The 20,556-nt window shown below is 36.7% G+C and overlaps 1 protein-coding gene across 1 annotated transcript in view; it reads left to right on the top strand.

Annotated features, from left to right (window-relative positions):
* The window catches only part of HDAC2 (histone deacetylase 2), a 33,538-nt gene extending 14,385 nt beyond the window's left edge, over positions 1-19,153 (top strand). The window contains exons 4-14 of the mRNA XM_080664843.1: positions 469-543; positions 1,564-1,702; positions 3,724-3,865; positions 8,768-8,860; positions 8,940-9,048; positions 12,011-12,151; positions 12,390-12,498; positions 13,097-13,227; positions 15,334-15,489; positions 18,163-18,220; positions 18,778-19,153. Coding sequence (XP_080520969.1) covers positions 469-543; positions 1,564-1,702; positions 3,724-3,865; positions 8,768-8,860; positions 8,940-9,048; positions 12,011-12,151; positions 12,390-12,498; positions 13,097-13,227; positions 15,334-15,489; positions 18,163-18,220; positions 18,778-18,808 — 1,184 coding nt within the window. The 3' untranslated portion in view covers positions 18,809-19,153. The remainder of the gene's footprint in view (positions 1-468; positions 544-1,563; positions 1,703-3,723; positions 3,866-8,767; positions 8,861-8,939; positions 9,049-12,010; positions 12,152-12,389; positions 12,499-13,096; positions 13,228-15,333; positions 15,490-18,162; positions 18,221-18,777) is intronic.
* The last annotated feature ends 1,403 nt before the right edge of the window (positions 19,154-20,556 follow it).

Genomic DNA, 20,556 nt, shown 5'->3' on the forward strand with positions numbered 1-20,556 from the left:
GCAACTGGTTGTTCTGCCGTTTGGTCAATTTGCTTATTGGGTTTATTATATAGGATTTTTTCCTGATCTAAAATACTGTTTTAGTTATTTACTAGAGGCCCGGTGCACGAAGTTCATGCACTCGGAGTGGGGGGCATCCCTCAGCCCAGCCTGCGCCCTCTCACAGTCTGGGAGTCCAACTATGGGAGGTTGGCTCCAGGGCGTGTCTGGCCCATCTCGCCCAGTCCCACCCACCAGCCACCTTCTCGTTAATTTCCTTTCAATGTGCACGAATCCATGCACCGTGTCACTAGTATTGGATAAAATGATAAATTATATTTTTAAATTACAAACTTTATGACACTACTATGATATGTGTATGTTATATGGTTGCATCAAATAAAATATTTGTAGGAAATGGTTTTTGTAAGAAAAGGCTTTTAGTAATTCACAGAATGGGTTGAAATTAATGAAATCCATCTTTCACAGTTAATGTTGGAGAAGATTGTCCAGTGTTTGATGGACTCTTTGAGTTTTGTCAGCTCTCAACTGGAGGCTCAGTTGGTAAGTGTCCTCATTTAGTCAGACTTAAAGTTGATTTAAACATGGTATGTATCTTTTAGGTTATTTGTTTAAATCAAAAGCCCTTCATGTTTTATGATCATAATGATTCCAGCTTTTTATTTTACTTTTTATTTTCTTACTGCCATTTCATTTTCACTTGCAGACTTCTTTTTCCTTCCTCTCTTCAAGCTACCATTGTGTTACTCTAACTACCACTGTTACCACCACTTTCCATATATGCTCTTATTTAATCCGATCAAAGCTGTAAGAAAATAATTTATTTACCTAAGGAGAAATTGCTAACTTTTAGAGCACTGAACAATCACTCTTGCCTTTTATGATTTTACTAGAAGCGTGGTGCATGAAATTTGTGCATGGGGGGAGTAATGTCCCTCAGCCCAGCCTGCACCCTTTCCAATCTGGGACCCCTCTCACAATCCAGGACTGCTGGCTCCCAACCACTCACCTGCCTGATTGCCCCTAACCGCTTCTGTCTGCCAGCCTGATCACCCCTTAACCACTCCCTGGCCAGCCTGATCAACGCCTAATTGCTCCCTTGCCAGCCCAAATGCCCCTAACTGCCCTCCCCTGCAGGCCTGGTCCCCCCCAACTGCCCTCCCTTGCTGGCCCAGTAACCCCTAACTGCCCTCCCCTGCTGGCCTAGTCAACTCCAACTGCCCTCCCCTATAGGCCTGGTTTCCCCCAACTGTCCTCACCTGCAGGCCTGGTTGACCCCAACTGCCCTCCTCTGCCAGCCTGGTCACCCCTAACTGCCCTCCCCTGCAGGCCTGATCGCCCCCAACTGCCTTCCCCTGCCGGCCATCTTGTGGCGGCCATCTTGTGTCCACATGGGGGCGGCCAACTTGTGTGTTGGAGTGACTGTCAATTTGCATATTACTCTTTCATTAGATAGGATACTCTTGGCTTACCCGTGGCATACTTTTTCTTATAGAGCTTTTGTCTAGTTTTATAATTTTACATTTTAAGCGTTTAAAATTTTTATCCTGTCTTATTTCTTAGCTGGAGCTGTGAAGTTAAACCGACAACAAACTGATATGGCTGTTAATTGGGCTGGAGGATTACATCATGCTAAGAAATCAGAAGCATCAGGATTCTGTTATGTTAATGATATTGTGCTTGCCATCCTTGAATTACTAAAGTAAGTTCATTTGTGTTGGTATTTTTCCTATGAAAAAATATTTTAATTAAAATGATAAAAATCTATCATTTTTTAAAACAATATCAAAAGTAATAATCACGTGAACATGGTTAATGGTGAACTTTCAATGGATTTACTATGGACCATTGTAGAAATAATAGAAATTTGTCCAACCCTTGGATTTTTAAGAATGAGAAATGCATGTAAGTGTCTAAAACTCCCAATTATTACCCGTTTAAAAAAATATTAGACGTAGCTTGCCAATTTAGATTTGAGTTACATACAGTTTCAATTAATGAAAAATGAGCCAAAACCGGTTTGGCTCAGTGGATAGAGCATCAGCCTGCGGACTGAAAGGTCCCGGGTTCGATTCCGGTCAAGGGCATGTACCTTGGTTGCGGGCACAACCCCAGTAGGAGGTGTGCAGGAGGCAGCTGATCGATGTTTCTCTCTCATCGATGTTTCTAACTCTCTATCCCTCTCCTTTCCTCTCTGTGAAAAATCAATAAAATATATTTAAAAAAAATAATAATAATAAAAGAAAAATGATACTGACCTTGGAAGTTTATGTTCTAACATTTTGTAAGTTTTAACTTTTGATGGCAAATATTTAAAATCTGTCTTAAAGAAAATTTGGTTACCTATTGAATTAAATGTAGATAACTGCATAGCTATTGTAGAACAGGGCAGTTCTCTAAAAATGGGTGTTATTATCCTTAAGTTGCTAAAGGAGTTAGTGTTAATTTATCCTTGACTACAGCTTGAAAGAGGTATTTATAAAGATATATGTGAATTTGGGGTTACAAAGTTAATTTTTTTTAACCACCATTCATTGTAACATGTCTTAGCAGATTCCACTTAAAATTGTAGTGAATTAGTGTTTTCTCACCTTTGAATGTATTGCTTGTAGTTATTCTATGCATACTATTTATAGAGGCTGATTTTTTCAGTCACTTAAAGTTTGGTATTGACTCCCCAAATAAACAACTGGGCAGTGTCAGTTGACTAATGAAGAGCCCAGGAAACCACTTGAAATCCTTGCCTTGCTTTATATTTTTATTTTTTTATTTAATATGTTTTTATTGATTCAGAAAGGAAGGGAGAGGGAGAGAGAGATAGAAACATCAATGATGAAAGAGAATCATTGATTGGCTGCCACTGGGGATTGATCCCAAAACCTGGGCATGTGCCCTGACTAGGAATCAAATCATGACCTCCTGGTTCATAGGTTGATCATGCAGGCCAGGCGGAAAAAGTACTTTAAAAATTATTTTTATCTCAAAGGTTGTACAGAAAGAGGCCATTGGCCAAATTTGGACTGTGGCCCATAGATTGCCAAACTTTTAAAAAACAACTTACCTTGCCCTAGTCGGTTTGGGTCAGTGGATAGAGCATGGGCCTGTGGACTGAAGGGTCCAGTCAAGGAAGGGTACACGCCCAGGTTTCAGGCTCGATCCCCAGTAGGGGGCGTGCAGGAGGCAGCTGATCAATGATTCTCTCTCATCATTGATGTTTCTATCTCTTACTCCCTCTCCCTCTCTGAAATCAATAAAAATATATTTTAAAAAATTTATTGTTGAAAGTATTATAGATGTTCCCCTCTTTATTCCCTATTGACCGGCTCCTGCCCCTGCCTCTGCCCCAGGCCTTCCCAAACCCCAATTTATAAGATTGAATATTTACTAGAGAGATGCTTTAAAGTAACAATCTTAAATATGGTATATTCTTTAGTTGTTAATAAAAAGAAATGTGTATTTACTATGGTTTTTAAGCTCATAGAATAGGACAGATTCCACAGCAAGTACATTTTCTCACTTACATTGGACCTAAAGGGTGGATTTAAAGGTCTGAGGCTCATATTGTAAATATAGGTGTTTGAATGGTCTCTTAGACTAGAAATAAAGTAAGAAAGGGGATTAAGCATTCTGGCATTTAAGAGCTCAGAAATAGGCTTTCTAAATCCACGGTGGTTCTTTCCATCTTAAAACCTTTAAATAACTTAGTCACGGCTTTCTTTGCAGGTATCACCAGAGAGTCTTATATATTGATATTGATATCCATCACGGTGATGGTGTTGAAGAAGCTTTTTATACAACAGATCGTGTAATGACTGTATCATTCCATAAATACGGGGAATACTTTCCTGGAACAGGAGACTTGAGGGTATGACTGAATTCTGTCTGGATAAATATGAGAGGCTAGTAATCCTGTACCTGAACTAATATTTTCCTGGGTCACTAATTTGAAGCTTAGATGCAGAGTTGAGTCATTTTATATGCTATAACATCTAGAATTTAGTTTTACTTTCCTTTGCTCAACTATTTTTTTGTTGTTGTTGAATAGCTATTTTTGAACATCAGCAAAGCATGAAGCAGTTTTCTTGAGGTTCAATTTGAATATTCAGAACCTACTTATTGGTAGTATACTTTGGTATTGATTAGAAAGATTGCTAGAATAAAGTAATTGACTAAGTTTTTTAGGTTCTTGTACTGTTCTTTTATGATTGGTCTTGATTTAATAGGTCTGATTTTAATCTATTTTTCTTAGGCTTTTGGCATTTGTCAGAAGAGAAAATACCATAACTTATCCGGCCTATTACATTAAGTTTATTTATTTCTATTGTACATCTGTTATCTTCTTTAATTTGGTACTCTCATATTTCATGAAAAACCAATGATCAAATCCTATTTCTACAAACTTCTTGAAATTTTTTGCTTCACTAGAGTTCACACATGCCTATTGAAGTTTAATTCAGAAATGTAAACTTTTTCATTCAGCCTGAATTATACGGGAGATTTCTTTTAGTGTAGCATTCAACAATAATTTTAAACTGTTATTTTTCAAATCGTTATATCATTAGCCAACCAAAGGGTTAATGTGGCCTTAAAGTATTCAAATGTGTGGCTTTTCACTATTTGACTACAAGTTGATGCTCTTTCAGTAGGAGCTGTGATGGTGAAACCTTTTTTTTTTTACTTAAAAGTAGGTAGGAAGTCGGTGTATTTCATTTTAAATTATGTGGTTTTTTAAATTACAAATTTATATTTTCAGTTACATGCCAGTTAGCTACTTCTATGCCTTTCCCCACTTGGTGTGATTTTATAGACCCAATGGTTCTCAAAGTATGATCCTTTAAACTGGCAAAATTAGCATCCGCTGGGGACTTGTTAGAAGCACATCTTCTCGGGTCTCGGGGTTATTCTGCACACAAACATTTGAGAACCACTGCTCTAAACCAGTAGAATTCATTTGTCTGCAGTCATTGCATCCCAGTAGAAATTAAAGCCTTTAAAGCGTTAAGCTTAAGGAAGAATAGTGGTTTTGTACTATAATCATAATTAATCTCAGAAATGGCAAATGGAGGTCTCTGTTTTCTTTTTGTCAGTATGCTTCTGATTAAAGCTGTTGGAGAATGCATGTTTTAAAAATATTTGAGAATGACTTTTTTTTTTTAAATAAATCTTTATTTTTCAGATTATTACAGGTGTTCCTCTTTTTTTTTTCCCCCATAGCTCCCCTCCACCTGATTCCCCACCCCATGCCCTTACCCCCGCTATCTTCATCCATAGGTGTAAGATTTTTGTCCAATCTCTTCCCGCACCCCTCACACTCCCTTCCCCCTGAGAATTGTCCACTCCCTTTCTATGTCCCTGATTCTATTATATTCACCAGTCCATTCTGTTCTTCAGATTTTTTATTCACTTGATTTTTAGATTCACTTGTTGGTAGGTCTGTATTTGATGTCATTTTATTGTTCATAATTTTTATCTTTACCTTTTTCTTCTTCTTCCTCTTCTTAAAGAATACCCTTCAGCATTTCATGTAATCCTGGTTTGGTGGTGATGAACTCCTTTAGCTTTTTCTTGTCTGTGAAGCTCTTTATCTGACCTTCAACTCTGAATGATAGCTTTGCTGGGTAGAGTAATCTTGGTTGTAGGTTCTTGCTGTTCATCACTTTGAATATTTCTTGCCACTCCCTTCTGGCCTGCATAGTTTCTGCCGAGAAATCAGCTGACAGTTGTATGGGTACTCCCTTGTAGGTAATTAACTGTTTTTCTCTTGCTGCTTTCAAGATTCTCTCTTTGTCTTTTGCCCTTGGCATTTTAATTATGATGTGTCTTGGTGTGGTCCTCTTTGGATTCCTCTTGTATGGGGTTCTGTGCACTTCCTGAACTTGTAAGTGTATTTTTTTCACCAGGTAGGGAAAGTTTTCTGTCATTATTTCTTCTAATAGGCTTTCAATATTTTGCTCTCCCTCTTCTTCTGGCACCCCAAAAATTCAGATGTTGGTATGCTTAAAGTTGTCCCAGAGGCTCCTTACACTATCTTCATATTTTTGGATTCTTTTTTCTTTTTGTTTTTCTGTTTGGGTGTTTTTCGTTTCTTCATATTTCAGATCTTTGGGGTATGTTGATCTACAGTTGAGTTTCTGTATATTCTTTATTTTAGACAATGTATGCTTAATTTCTGACTGGTCCTTTTCCATTTTTTTGGCATTCTCATTAAGATCCTTAAAGGTCTCACTAAGTTCCTCAGGTTTTTAGAAGATTCTTGAGTAACCTTATAAATGTGGTTCTGAACTCTATGTCGTCCAGTAGTTTGCTTTCCTCCATTTCTTTCATTCGTGACATGTTTCTTTGTCTCTGCATTTTGGCTGCTTCCCTGTGTTGATGGAGTGGCTTTGTGTGATAGGTGACCTATAGGGGCCAGTAGCTCAGCCTCCCCAATCACCTGAGGTGGACGCTCTTGGTACACCCCTTTGTGGGCTGAGTGCAAAGTCTTGGTGTAGTTAAGCCTTGATTGCTGTTGGTACACTGGGAGGAATTGACCTCCAGGCCAATTGGCTGTGAGGACCCGCTGTGTCCATAATGGAAAAACTGCTGCGCTGGAGACACGCTTATGGTGCAGGACTTGTTTCAGTGGGCTGTGGTGCTCACTGAGTCTGCCTCTTGAATGTGTCACTTATGGATGTGATGAGTTGCAATCTGGTGTCTCACACTGACCACTAGGTACACTGGCTTCTGGATCTCCAATGGTGTGCAGGTCAGCTACTATCTGAGGCCACCCAACAGGAGCTACAGCGAGAACTACAGTTTTCTCCTCTTTGCTTGGAGTTTGGAGGTTTTGGAGCTGTTTGACCCAGGCTGCAAGTTTGCTAGGTTAGGCTGCGATAAGGCAGGCCATTCATATGCTAAAGCCGCTGCTTGGAGCTTGGGTGGGTTTGTAGGTTGTGTGGGGCAGTGTCTCAGGGCATCACTAGGCTAGGGCATGGCAAACAGCGATGGCTGCCAGTTAGCCGCCTCTGCGTCTCTGACAGCATCACCGCGTCCCTGTGTCCCACGCCGCAGCACAGTAAACAATTATTCCTGCGCGCAGCCCTGCAAGCAAGCCACCCTCACTTTCCGACCCGATGGCAGACAGTCCAGCTTCTCCCCGTAGGAGTTTGGGTCCCCCGCATCTCCCCAGAAACTGGATTTCAGAGTAATCGGGGGCTTGTCTCCCTTCGGGTTGAAAAAAGCAGCGCACCCAGTCGCCCGCTGCCGGCCCGATTTGCGTGCCTCCGTACCTCAGCTTTTCAGCGCTTGTGCACATCTCAATGCTCTTTTCTCTTTCCTTCTAGTTGTAGAACTTCCACTCAGCCAGCTTTCCCGTGGTTCTGGGTGATAGACGTTTTGTCTTTTAGTTGTAGTTTTGAAATTGTTATGCAAGGCAGCAGTTTAGGTGTTTACCTACGCCGCCATCTTGCAACTCTCTCTCTCTCTCTCTCTCTCTCTCTCGGAGAGAATGACTTTGAACATCTCTTCTTCACTAAGATTTTATACCCACTATATGAAAGGCCTTCATAATTTTTTCCTTTTGGATATGAGGAATTTTGTAAGGAAATTAAAATCTATCATTACATTATATGTGTAGTTGTATTTGGATTTTTGTGAAACTTCAGTGTGTCTTTGGATTTGGATGTTATTTTAATGAATATTCCCTTCTCTACCTGACAGTTCATTGTAAATCAGAAAAGGCTACTCTGAGCTTAGATCATTGTTAAAACGCTGCTTGCATTTATTAGATTAGTAGTGTCTAGGTAGGAGAATAAAACAAAGGTGTGATAAAGGAGCAGTGGTGAAAGAAATGAAAGGGATAAAGCTTGGTCTAACAAAGGCAGCAGCTCTGAGTTGCCTGCCTAGAGTGATCAAATTACTAATCAACTTGTACTTATTGTCAGAGTATATTCCAACTGTGTTTTTAGTGCAGGATCTTTCCATGAGAGAGAAAGGAAGAACCTGTACAGGTGTTAAAACCTAAAGATTCATATTTATTGAGACATAATTTAAAATACATAAGAATCAGTCATTTCCAATCCTTTGGTGTTGTTAAAGCACTATTTTGTAGAAATGTCCCCTATCCCATTTCTTCTAGGAATATATCCATATATACCTGCATATGTACATATACATATGTAAGTATGTATATGTATAATGTGTATCTAGCTGGGATCTAGACATCAACTTCTCTCCTTTGCTTCTTTTCTTTTGGGAGGTATTAAGTGCCTAGAGTGGTACTTAATTGAACAAGTAGAAAATTTTTATTTCAAACCCAATTAAAGTAGAGATTTTGATGCTTTATTCTGAAGCTATTAAAATATCGATAAAGTCTGACAGATTGTGAGCCATAAGAAGAATCTGTATTACAGGACAGGGTCCTTTGGCTCAGAATATATCTTCTGTAGTTTTACTCATAAAAATTTCTTACATATTCTGTTTACGATGAATTTTTTGGATTAATTGTAATATGTAACTTAATATTGCCTTTAACTGCTTATGTTAAATTCCCCAAAATAATCATTACAGATTTGTTGGAATTGGTTCTTTTCAGCTTTATTAGCAGTCTATTAATGTTAAAATATTCCCTTATTCTATTCTGTATTATTTTCTTTCTCAACCACATGATGAATTCAGAAATGTTTTTTGTTACCTGTTATTTTAATCTCTTAAAATATTTTAATTTAAAAAAATCTGTCAAACTTTTTATTATGAAGTATTTTCTAACATCTGTCTAACTCTATTTTAGGATATTGGTGCAGGAAAAGGCAAATATTATGCTGTCAATTTTCCAATGAGAGATGGTATAGATGATGAATCTTATGGGCAAATATTTAAGCCTGTAAGTATTACTATTTTCAAACTCAAAATGAATTTGAAAATCTTTTTAAAAATAATAACATTTGTTATTTTGTACATAGATCATCTCAAAAGTGATGGAGATGTATCAACCTAGTGCTGTGGTGTTACAGTGTGGTGCAGACTCGCTATCTGGTGATAGACTTGGTTGCTTCAATCTGACAGTCAAAGGTAAGCAATTTAAAGGGTGATAGTTCCAGAAAATTATCTATGTGTTTGTTTGAAATTGGTTTTTCTATCTACAATTACTCTTTATTTCAGTAAGGTCTTGTTTAGGTCTTTTTCATTTTGTCAAGTTTATGTATACAGTCATACATGAATAGTTTTATTGAGCTTGTTGCAATCTCAACCAAGGCAGCTATTTTCATTGTTTTTGGTTGATTCTTTTGGTGTGTGTATCTTTCTCTAAAAAACATGCAAACTTTGCTACTTTCGATTTTTTACTTTAGCCTTTGTATTCACTTTTTATTTTGAAAGGAGGGATTCAGTTCCTTTTCACACTTTATCCCTAATATGCACACACCCTTCTAATAGCTTCATTTTTACCATATTACTCTGGTATTTATAACAGAACTTTGGTATGGTAGTCACTGTTTACAGCATCATCAATACCATTAGAGTACATTTCAGCTTATCAATTTTTCTTTATTGCATAACTTGCTTTTTTCAGTTTTTCATTTCCTTAATTTTCTCTTTACATATTACTAAATGACCAGTGTCTAAGTCACTTCATATGTTCAGATGCATCAAGTATCCTATCATTTCCTATCAGTTTAACCTTCTTGAAGAACAGCCTCCTCATTTGGTCCTATTTGGATGAGTCTCCTCTCTAGACCTGGTAGAAAGTAAGCTGTTCTTTGCTTCTCTGTTGAATTGGATCCCCTGGTTGCTGTTTCCTCTTAATTGTGTCTCTCATTTTGGTGGAGCACATTTTCAGGTGGCTACCTGAGAAAAGTCATGTGGGAGATAAGGAGATTATGTTAATTTCAACACTTATATTTGACCAAGTGTTGATATCAACATATGATAGAAGTCTAGACCAAAGTAAAGAAAAATGACCATTATGGAATGGACTTCTAAGGAATAAAAATAAATCTGAAATTTTATTTAATGTATTATGTGTGGATCAGTAGTAATTCATCATGGATATTGTACCTAATTTTGGAGTTGTTTTCCTTGTGAATTTTAAGGTAACAAGTTGATGTTTTTCTTTGAATTCTCTCATAGATGTGAAGAATTCTCAAATAGAACTTTTTCCAGAATGACTATTGGCCTAATTGGAATTAAATAAGTGCAGATATTAAAGGCTTTTTTATTTAATGTCATGCTTGTTACTATACCAGGCAACATTAGAATTATAATATAATCTATTCTACTTTTTTAGGTTGAAATATGAAATTAATTGCTGCTTTTCTTGGTAGGTTAACAGTGGCCAAATAGCAAGTTTCATATTATAACTTCATATGTGTTGATAATGATCTTTTGCCTCAAAATGCATATGATTTCCCAAAAATGATCTACCTAATGCACTCTTAAGATATATATTAACTGTCAATTTTTTGTCTTAACTCTTTGAAAGTTCTCAAAGCTTTCATTCTTATAAGCAATAGCTTTCATATTTATAAACTGCAGCATTTTACTCTTACAATAATAAATCTATATATTTTAACTGACTGATAGCATTTTAGTTGTATAAAGCATATAAGGAGATTTATCATCCCAAATCTTAAACTTGATTGTAATTTTCTCTGCTGCCATCCTCTATTCAGATTTCTCAGGTCTGCTAAAGTCAGTTACCTCTTGTTCATTTCCTTCCTACCTTTACAGTGTTAATGTATTTTGTCTCAATCTTCCTTTTTGTGGAATTTAGCCATTTTAGAAAATCCCTTTATAGTCCTTTTTATCAGGTTTTGAGATATAAGTAAATTTCTTTGTCTAGCCAGCTATCTTTACTTGGAAGTCTGTAAGTTAACTTTCTGTTTTATTATAAAACACCCAAACAGTCTTTATCTATATATATAAAAGCCAGTCTCCCTCGGCTGGCCAACCTCCTACAGCCCTGATTGGAACTGGGCGAGCACCCTAATTGGCCCCAATCACTGGCCAGGCCAAGGGACCCCACCCATGCAACGAATTTGTGCACTGGGCCTCTAGTGCATCAAGTAATATAAGAAAGCTATGTTTTTCTAGTAGCAATAATAAAAAATGAGTTGTGAACCACATAGTACAACTATTGAAAAATACTTAATGAGAATGTTCACAATATACAGTTATAAGATCACTAAACTTTAAAAAATTGATTGAGAGGGAATTGAAAGGGAATATATTTTTTTAAATACCTTTGGATGATGGAGTTTTATGTAGCTTTTTCTTTGTAGTTTTTCTATTTTTTTTTCCAAATTCTTAAACAGGCATGACTTTCTTCTATAAATAAAAAGATTTTTTTCTTTTTTAAAATATTGACATAAGTGTCTGAGTGATAATATTCTAAGAAGTTACTGGTAACTTGCTATTGATTATTAGATTATAACATTTATCCAAAGGAAATATTTTGCTTTTATATTAGGTTTACTTTGTATTCGAGTTTCTACACATAGAAAATTATTGAACTTGTTTTTAATAGTAATAGGTATTAATTTTATAATCTTCGGTAAGTTAAGAAAATTATAATGCTGCTACCTAAAGATAACCTACAGTTATACTTTGTTGGATAGCCTTTCGTTGTGCATAATGTTTCATTGTTACTTGATTTCTTCATTACATGAACAAAACATCTTCATATCACTTATCTTCCAAGTTAATAAAAATGTGTTGTATTTATATTTTGATCTTAATATAGTTGTATATTTGACTTTTCTATCAGGGACACTTGCTAAACTAGCCACTTATGTCTTAACTGTGTTTTGTATATTATTGTGAAAGGTGTTTTGATAAAAAAAACTGTTTTGTTTTGTTCATTTTTTTATTTAAAAAATTTAAGACGAGAAATTTCATGAAATTTTTACATATTATTTGTTTTTAAAATATTTAGAAATGCCATTTTGGTTTTTTAAATTTTTGTTATCTTTTTTAAATTTTATTTTTCAAACTATAACAATGCAAACTTACTGTTGCCCAAATCTGTTTGACTTAGGTCATGCTAAATGTGTAGAAGTTGTAAAAACTTTCAATTTACCATTGCTGATGCTTGGGGGCGGTGGATACACAATTCGTAACGTTGCTCGCTGTTGGACATATGAGACTGCAGTTGCCCTTGATTGTGAGATTCCTAATGGTAAGTATTTTTATTATGTTTTTATTGGATGAGCTGTCAATATATAGAAATAGATGGGTGGGTGATTAGATTCCAAAACCATGTAAATAAAAGAGCAGTCAATTAATGAATTCACTTTGCATTCACTTTTAAACATTTTCTTTGGAAATATTTCTCAAGTTGAATCTGGAATTTTGTGTATGGATATGTGTGAAAACTAAGCTTTTAATATGTAATTTTATTTCATTGTTTTTAATAGAATTGCCATATAATGATTACTTTGAGTATTTTGGACCAGACTTCAAACTGCATATTAGTCCTTCAAATATGACAAACCAGAACACTCCAGAATATATGGAAAAGATAAAGTAAGACATCATTGAATTGTTTTGATAAATGTTTGATATAACTTCAGGAACCTTTAGAAGGCCAAGTGCAATAGGTCATTTTAGCTTTAGACATAAGCTATTTCCTGTGTCTTTTTCAAAAGCATTTGAAATCTTAAGATTATTGATTTCTTTAATTTTTAAACATAATGGTAAAAATGTGGGTGTCATAGCTCAAAAATATTTTAATTTTCTATTAGTTTTTAGTTTGCAAAACTGTAAAGTTTATACTCTTGGTTTTACATGAAAGTGAAGTAAAATGTATTTTCATAGACATTATAGTACATAGGCTTGGGTTTGTGTTCTCTGGAACTGTGACATTTGGCATGCTAATTTGCCTTTGTGCTTATATTTTCTTACCAATGAAATATGGGGATGAAATAGTACTTACATTGTAAATTTTGAAGATTAAATGGGTTCATAGTATGTAAAGTATTGGTGCTCAATGAATTTGTTATTTTAATTCAGAGGTTTAAGTTAAATAAAAGGTGAAGTTTTTTGCTTAATGTGTTTAATCAACATTTAAAAGGAACTTGAAAGAGAATGAATTGTGTCTAATAGCTTTGCGTGTATAATTTAGACAGCGTTTATTTGAAAATTTACGCATGTTGCCTCATGCACCTGGCGTCCAAATGCAAGCTATTCCAGAAGATGCTGTTCATGAAGACAGTGGAGATGAAGATGGAGAAGACCCAGACAAGAGAATTTCTAGTAAGATAATGCTTTGATGTGTATTCTGTTACATTTTTCTGACTTATTAAAATAACACTACAAACTGAAGGTTTTAGTAGCCCAAGAACACAATGGGTCATGTTTCATTAGCACACTATTATTTTTGTCTCTCTTCCATTTTTAATCTTAAATAGTTTAACTTCCATATGTCTCAAAGACTGATTTGAGTGTCAGTGATTTCAATTTATATGACTACTAGAGGCCTGGTGCACGAAATTTGTGCACGGGTGGTGTCCCTAGGCCTGGCCAGCATTCAAGGCCTATCTGGGCCGTCTTGCCCAGTACCAGTCAGAGCTGGCCAAGGACTGGGGGTCTGCCGGCTTCTGGACGGGGGAGGGGAGGGACCGCGGGAGGTTGGCTGGCCATGGGAGATTGGCTGTGGGATCGCACTGACCACCAGGGAGCAGCTCCTGCATTGAGCGTCTGCCTCCTGGTGGTCAGTGCATGTCATAGCAACTGGCCGACCAGTCGTTCGGTTGTAACGGTCGCTTAGGCTTTTATATATATATACTAGAGGCCCGGTGCACGAAATTCGTGCACAGGCCGGGGGGGGGGGGAGGGGGCGGCGACGGTGTGTCCCTCAGCCCAGCCTGCACCCTCTCCAATCTGGGACCCCTCGAGGAATGTCCGACTGCCCGTTTAAGCCCAATCCTAGTGGGATCGGGCCTAAACGGGCAGTCTGACATCCCTCTCACAATCCAGGACTGTTGGCTCCCAACTGCTCACCTGCCTGCCTTCCTGATTGCCCCTAACCGCTTCTGCCTGCCAGCCTGATCATCCCCTAACCACTCCCTGCCAGCCTGATGGATGCCTAACTGCTCCCCTGCCAGCCTGATTGCCCCTAACTGGCCTCCCCTGCAGGCCTGGTCACCCCTAACTGCCCTCCCCTGCAGGCTTGATCACCCCCAACTGCCCTCCCTTGCAGGCCTGGTCCCTCCCCTGCTGGCCATCTTGTGGCAGCCATCTTGTGTCCACATGGGGGCAGCCATCTTGTGTGTTGGAGTGATGGTCAATTTGCATATTACTCTTTTATTAGGATAGAAGATATGCAGGGGTGGGCAAAAGTAGGTTTACTATTGAATATACAAGAGTAATCTTATTTTGTTTATTTTTATATTTTTTTTATTGTTTAAGGTATTACAAATAGTTTCCTTTTTTCTCCCCATTGACCTCCCCCTGGCCTCCCCTCCCCCCTCCCCCGCAGTTGTCCTCTCCCCCTCCCCCCGCCAGTGTCTTGTGTCTATTGGTTGTGCTTTATATGTATGCATACAAGTCCTTCGGTTGATCTCTTACCTCCCCGCCCCGAACCCTCCCCTGCCTTCCCGCTGTAGTTTGACAGTCTGTTCAAAGCTTCTTTGCTTCTATCTATTTTCGTTCAATAGTTTATAATGTTTTTTATATTCCACAAATCAGTGAGATCATGTGGTATTTATCTTTCACTGACTGACTGGCTTATTTCACTTTGCATAATGCTCTTCAGTTTCATCCATGTTAATTGTATTATTTTCCACATGAACAACTGTAAACCTACTTTTGCCCACCCCTGTATATGATCAGAAGTTTCTACAAACAATCTACTTACGTATACTTAGGAATAAATTGGAAAATAAATTATTTAAAGTAGAGTGAGTTGAATGACCTGAAGCACTTCTGTTTGATTCTACAGTCTCATCCACTTAATATGATTTTCAGTTGTGTAGCCTGATGGTATGCTGTTGGTATAGACATTGATGTATTTGGTATTGATGGCATTTTTATTTTATTTGCTTTCCATCTCAGCTCTGAAATAAAAGGTTACTTTTTAAATAATGACATCATCCTCACCTCCTATTAGAACATAATTTTTTTCTTCCAAAATTTTTTTTGAGATTTCCCAAATGTTTTTCATATTTCTTCCTAGATCAAAGCTAAATTTTTAGTATTTAGCAAACCATGCATTAAGTTCTAACCTTAAAATTATTATTTCTTATCCTATACTTTTAAATGTAGTGACCGGTTAATATGTTTGTACAAAGTATGCTGTGACCGTGAAAAAAACCTATGACTACTTTTATCAAAACTTTGTTTTTAATTTTTATATATCAGTTCGAGCATCAGACAAACGGATAGCTTGTGATGAAGAATTCTCAGATTCAGAGGATGAAGGAGAAGGAGGTCGTAGAAATGTGGCTGATCATAAGAAAGGAGCAAAGAAAGCTAGAATTGAGGAAGACAAGAAGGAAACAGAAGACAAAAAAGCTGGTGAGATTTATTGTTTTGGTAAATGTGTTTTAAAATTGTAACTTTTTAGCCCATCCGGCACAGCTCAGTGTTTGAGTGTCAACCTGTGCGATTCCCGGACAGGCACAAGCCTGAGTTGTGGGCTCGATCCCCAGTGTGGGGCATGCAGGAGGCAGCCAATCAGTGATTCTCTCTCATCATTGATCTATCCAACTCTCTCTCCCCCTTCCTTCCTCTCTGAAATCAATAAAAATATATTTTAAAAAATAATAATAAAATTGTAACTTTTTAAAAGTAAGCGGCAGTTCAGTTTTTATGAGATCCTGGAGTCGTTTACACAAATATTGGAGTTAGGGGGTGCTAGGTAGGTGACCTTTTCACCCATGTAAGTGGTGCTTAGCTCTTAACTATCTTTTATTTAAAGCTCTCTAACTGTTATTAGTCACATTTGCTTTTATAATATAGGAAACCTTATTACCTTCTCTTAGTTGACATGGGCTTAACATAGGGAACATTGCACTATGACATAGATTGGGTAAGAGGAAAGACAAAGTGATTATAGATCCCTTTACAGGCTGTTAGCAAAGCTGAAATTTAAAATAATTTTTAACTCCCTAAAGTTCATTTGCTGGGAATGAAACACAAGAAGTTACATTATCCTTAGACCAGTTGGATCATTTTGGAAAAGCTCAGAGAATAGACTTTTTCAGAAAATGTTTGAAGAAAACAAAAACTGGGGAAAGATGGGAAGGGATTGAGGAGCTGGCTTGGGGAGGAGATACTACTTTGCCCTGTCAGCTTCTTTGTTGAGAAAATAGATGCTTTGGGGCATTGAATTTGCTACAACAATCTGTTATCTTTTATCTGAGTTCCTAGAGCACTTATACATACCTCAGTCATTTTATTTAACACATCATAATTTAGTACCTCATTATAGGATTTTACATAATTCACCTGCTAGATTGAGCTGCTTATGACCAGGGGAACACATTATCTTAAATATCTATATTTTCAGCACTTGGTGCATTTCCTGAATGGATACCTGATACCCCTATACAAGTAATGGTGATGGGCATGAGTTTTAGCTGGCCTGTTAATTTTGACACTGTAGCATGTGGAAAACTGACTCAGATACTGGTCCAGCATCCTTATCTTATATCTATCACATTGAAGTTTTGTTAGTAAGCTAGCTCTTGGGTTTTTTTTCTTTTTCAGTAGAGTTAGGAATTCATAGCACATCTTGGCACATCTAGTTCTGTTCTTTTATGGATTTACTCCTCTATAGGCTACTGTTCTCTACCATTTTATAATTTTAACTTTCCAGTGTATTGCAGTTACACAATGATGGTTCATTCTGCTCTTCTGTACTGATTGACATCCAGAAATTAGCGTTATGATTGAAGTAAAGAGGACTTAGACTGTAGCTGTAGGATTTTTCTGTTTTGGTTTGGGGTTTTTTTGTTTGTTTGTTTGTTTGTTTGTTTTCTCAGTAGGTCTTTTTGTCTGTCCTGTTTTTGGTGTTTATTCTCACTTTCAGACCTTTTTTTCTTTGCTTTTTTTTTCCAAATGGGAAAGTGGGTACACTAGGGTGTTTGTCTTTCATTGCTGTTAGCTAAAAATGAGAGTACCTTTTGATTTGGCTTAATGGCCTGCTAGTAGATTAATCTCATAGTTTTTACCTCCTCTGTATTTACATTGCTGATATTAATTGAAAATTTTTTAAAGGTTCTTAAAGGGCCTTGCAATTGTTAAAATCCCTCACCCTACAGCCCTAACCGTTTTGGCTCAGTGGATAGAGCTTCAGACTTCAGACTGATAGGTCCCAGGTTCGATTCCAATCAAGGGCATGTACCTTGGTTGAGGGCTCAGTCTCCAATGAGGGGTATACAGGAGGCACATAATCAATGTTTCTAATTATCCCTCTCCCTTCCTCTCTGTAAAAAATCAATATATTTTTAAAAACATCCCTCACCCTGCAGATGAAATATTACCATAGAAAACTGAGGATTAAAAACTAATGGTATAAACAATAGGAATTAGCCTCTGCCTTGTCTTTGGGCTCCTCTTCTCTAATTCTCGCCCCTTTTGACAATATTCCAGTGATACTGCTCTTTCATTTTTTTCTCAAAGTTCTATTAAGTTTTCCCTCTGTTCAAAATACTTTCTCTTTTTCACCCAAAGCTATTACGGAAACTTTCAAATGGCACTTCTTCCTGTTACCTTTTCTGATCTTCCATTGCTGTGCTCATGTCTCTTGGCTTAATTTCTTCACAGCACATATTCCAGCTATAATACTGTGATCCCACAGAAACAAAACTTCCAGAAGGATAAGGACTGTGCTGTTACATGGATACTGTGAATCCCTATGTCATTTAGCACAGAACCTAACACAAAGCTTATTCAGTTACTGAATTAATAATAGTAATATATAGGTTGTCCCCAAAAAATGTATACACACTTTGAAAATTTATTCATTCCAATGGGTTAAATCTGAAAAGAGAGAAACATCAATTGTGCTATCAGCTGTAAAGTCTATACATTTTTTTGGGACACCGTGTGTGTGTGTGTGTGTGTGTGTGTGTGTGTGTGTGTGTGTGTGTGTGTATGACAGCTTTTTATATTTTAAGTACGGTATACTTTAAAGGGTTTTACATTTCAAAATAGGTTTTAATCTCTTCTAATTTTTGTTTATAGATGTTAAGGAAGAAGATAAATCCAAGGATAATAGTGGTGAAAAAACAGATACCAAAGGGTAAATTATATTTCTTAACTAGTAATTTTCATATGCTATATAAACAATAAACACATTTACTTGGGTATGTATTCTTTCGAGAAGTACTGAACTGAGCCTGAGAACAGCCCCAGCTTTCGGTCTAATTAACATATTATGCTTTGATTATTATAGATTATTATAGATGATACCTTTTTTTGCTATTAATTTTTATATGGGCACTAATCTTTCATGGTGCTTGTTTCTATATATGTGATCTTTTTACTATTGTGAGATGGGTAAATTTAAGAAACATTAACAGTTTTTTTAAAAAACATAATGGAGATTTTTATTATCAGAAAGCTTATTTAAATGCTTGGCCACATGTAATTTTGTGCTAGCCTTTACAGGATAACTTGGAAAAGCTTATAAGATCACTAGAAAGATTAAGGCAGTCAGTACTCCAAAAACAGGGAGGGCATTATTATCAGCTTACGTGTTACTTGGCATGAGCGTACAGGACCTGACCGATAGATAGGTCAGTGTATTTAAACTGAGACTGTGCCATTTTTAATCTTTCATGTTGCCTCTTTTAACAGAGCCAAATCAGAACAGCTCAGCAACCCTTGAATTTGAAAGTCTCCAATTTCAGAAAACATTAAAAAATAAGAAAATATTGGCAAGAAAAGTGTTTTCTTTTTGAAGACTTCTGGCTTCATTTTATACTACTTTGGCATGGACTGTATTTATTTTCAAAATGGCTTTTTCTTTGGTTTGTTTTTGTTATTGGCAAGTTTTAGTGTGAGTTTCTAATTATGAAGCAAAATTTCTTTTCTCCACCATGCTTTATGTGATAGTATTTAAAATTGATGTGAGTTATTATGTCAAAAACTGATCTATTAAAGAAGTAATTGGCCTTTCAGAGCTGATTTTTCCATCTTTTGTAATTATCTTTATTAAAAAATTTTACTTGGATTGTCTTTTGTCTATTTATTATAACATGAAATTTTTTTTCATAGGAGAATGATATAACCATTTTTTTAGAATTAGAACACATCAGCCCAAGCCTGTTTGGCTCAGTAGATAGAGCGTTGGTCTATGGACTGAAGGGTCAGGGTTCGGTTCTGGTCAAGGGCTTGTACCTCAGATGCAGATCCTCCCCAGCCCAGGCCCTGGTCGGGGCACGTGCAGGAGGCAAACAATCAATGTGTTTTTCTCACATGGATGTTTCTGTCTTTCCCTCTCTTGTACACTAAAAATCAATGGAAAAATATCTTTGGGTGAGGATTAAAAAAAAAAGACTCATCAGAGGTGAAAGATACTGATTACAACTTCAAAGACATCCACTTACTATTTCTTCAGGAAAGATATTTATAGTAGTGATTATTTTAATGCAATGGGAGTTCTACCATCTTGTCTTAAATAGGTTGGCCAGTCAATATTGGTGAAGATTGACATCTCATTATAGTCATTTATCTCAAATTAATAGTACAAGCTATACTATACAATTGAGATATAGGCATTATCTTTGAGCTGAATCAAAGATTCCCCAAAATTGGAAATGGAAATTCTGAATTGAAACAAATCCATAAACAGAAGGAACCTGTAACTTACATATAGACTCTGCCAACCCCCCACTATATACCAAGTAAATAATGAATTATGTGGTTGTGTTTGATCAGGACCTTCCTATATTTACATTAAGTTCATCTAAAACCTGTTATTTTGACAAAACCTGGTGTGTTTACTGAATTTACATGGCATCCAGGTTCCACTGTTTCACCCAGGTTTCCAAACGAAGGAAATACTTTAAAAAGTAATTCATCTTTTAACTTGTTGACTGTGTACCCATTTTAAGGTTTTGGTTATGCAACTGAACATAATGGGAAAATGCCTGCACTCACAGCTTAAATTTAGTGGTAGAAGAGACGAATGAGGTAATTTCTTTGTAAGGTGTATAAAGGAGAAAACATTTTGGGAACTTGCCAAAATTAGTGAAATCTCTCTCGTTGGCCATGTCCAAATTGATTCTTTTGAGAGAAAAATTACAGAATGCCAGAAGACAGATCAGTCAAGAATGTTTCTCTAAAAGCCATGTGTTGACAGATATTTTAGGCATTCACAGAAGCTTCTGGAGTTTTGTAATGAACAACCATTCACCTACCTGGATTTAACATGTTACACTTTGGGCATGTTTGCTTTAAGTTCTTTAAATAAATTATACAGGAGTTGAAGCATTCTTTATGCACTTTGCTATTTAATACCCCTCCCACTCTTGAAGTAACCAGTATTCTGAAACTTGTGCATGTCTTACCGTATTTTTCCTCTTGTTGCATATCTGTCAGCATGCTAACCTTTATGGCATTAGAATTATGGGA

This window comes from Plecotus auritus (genome assembly GCF_963455305.1).
Source record: "Plecotus auritus genome assembly, chromosome: 4".
Taxonomy (NCBI): Eukaryota; Metazoa; Chordata; class Mammalia; order Chiroptera; family Vespertilionidae; genus Plecotus; species Plecotus auritus.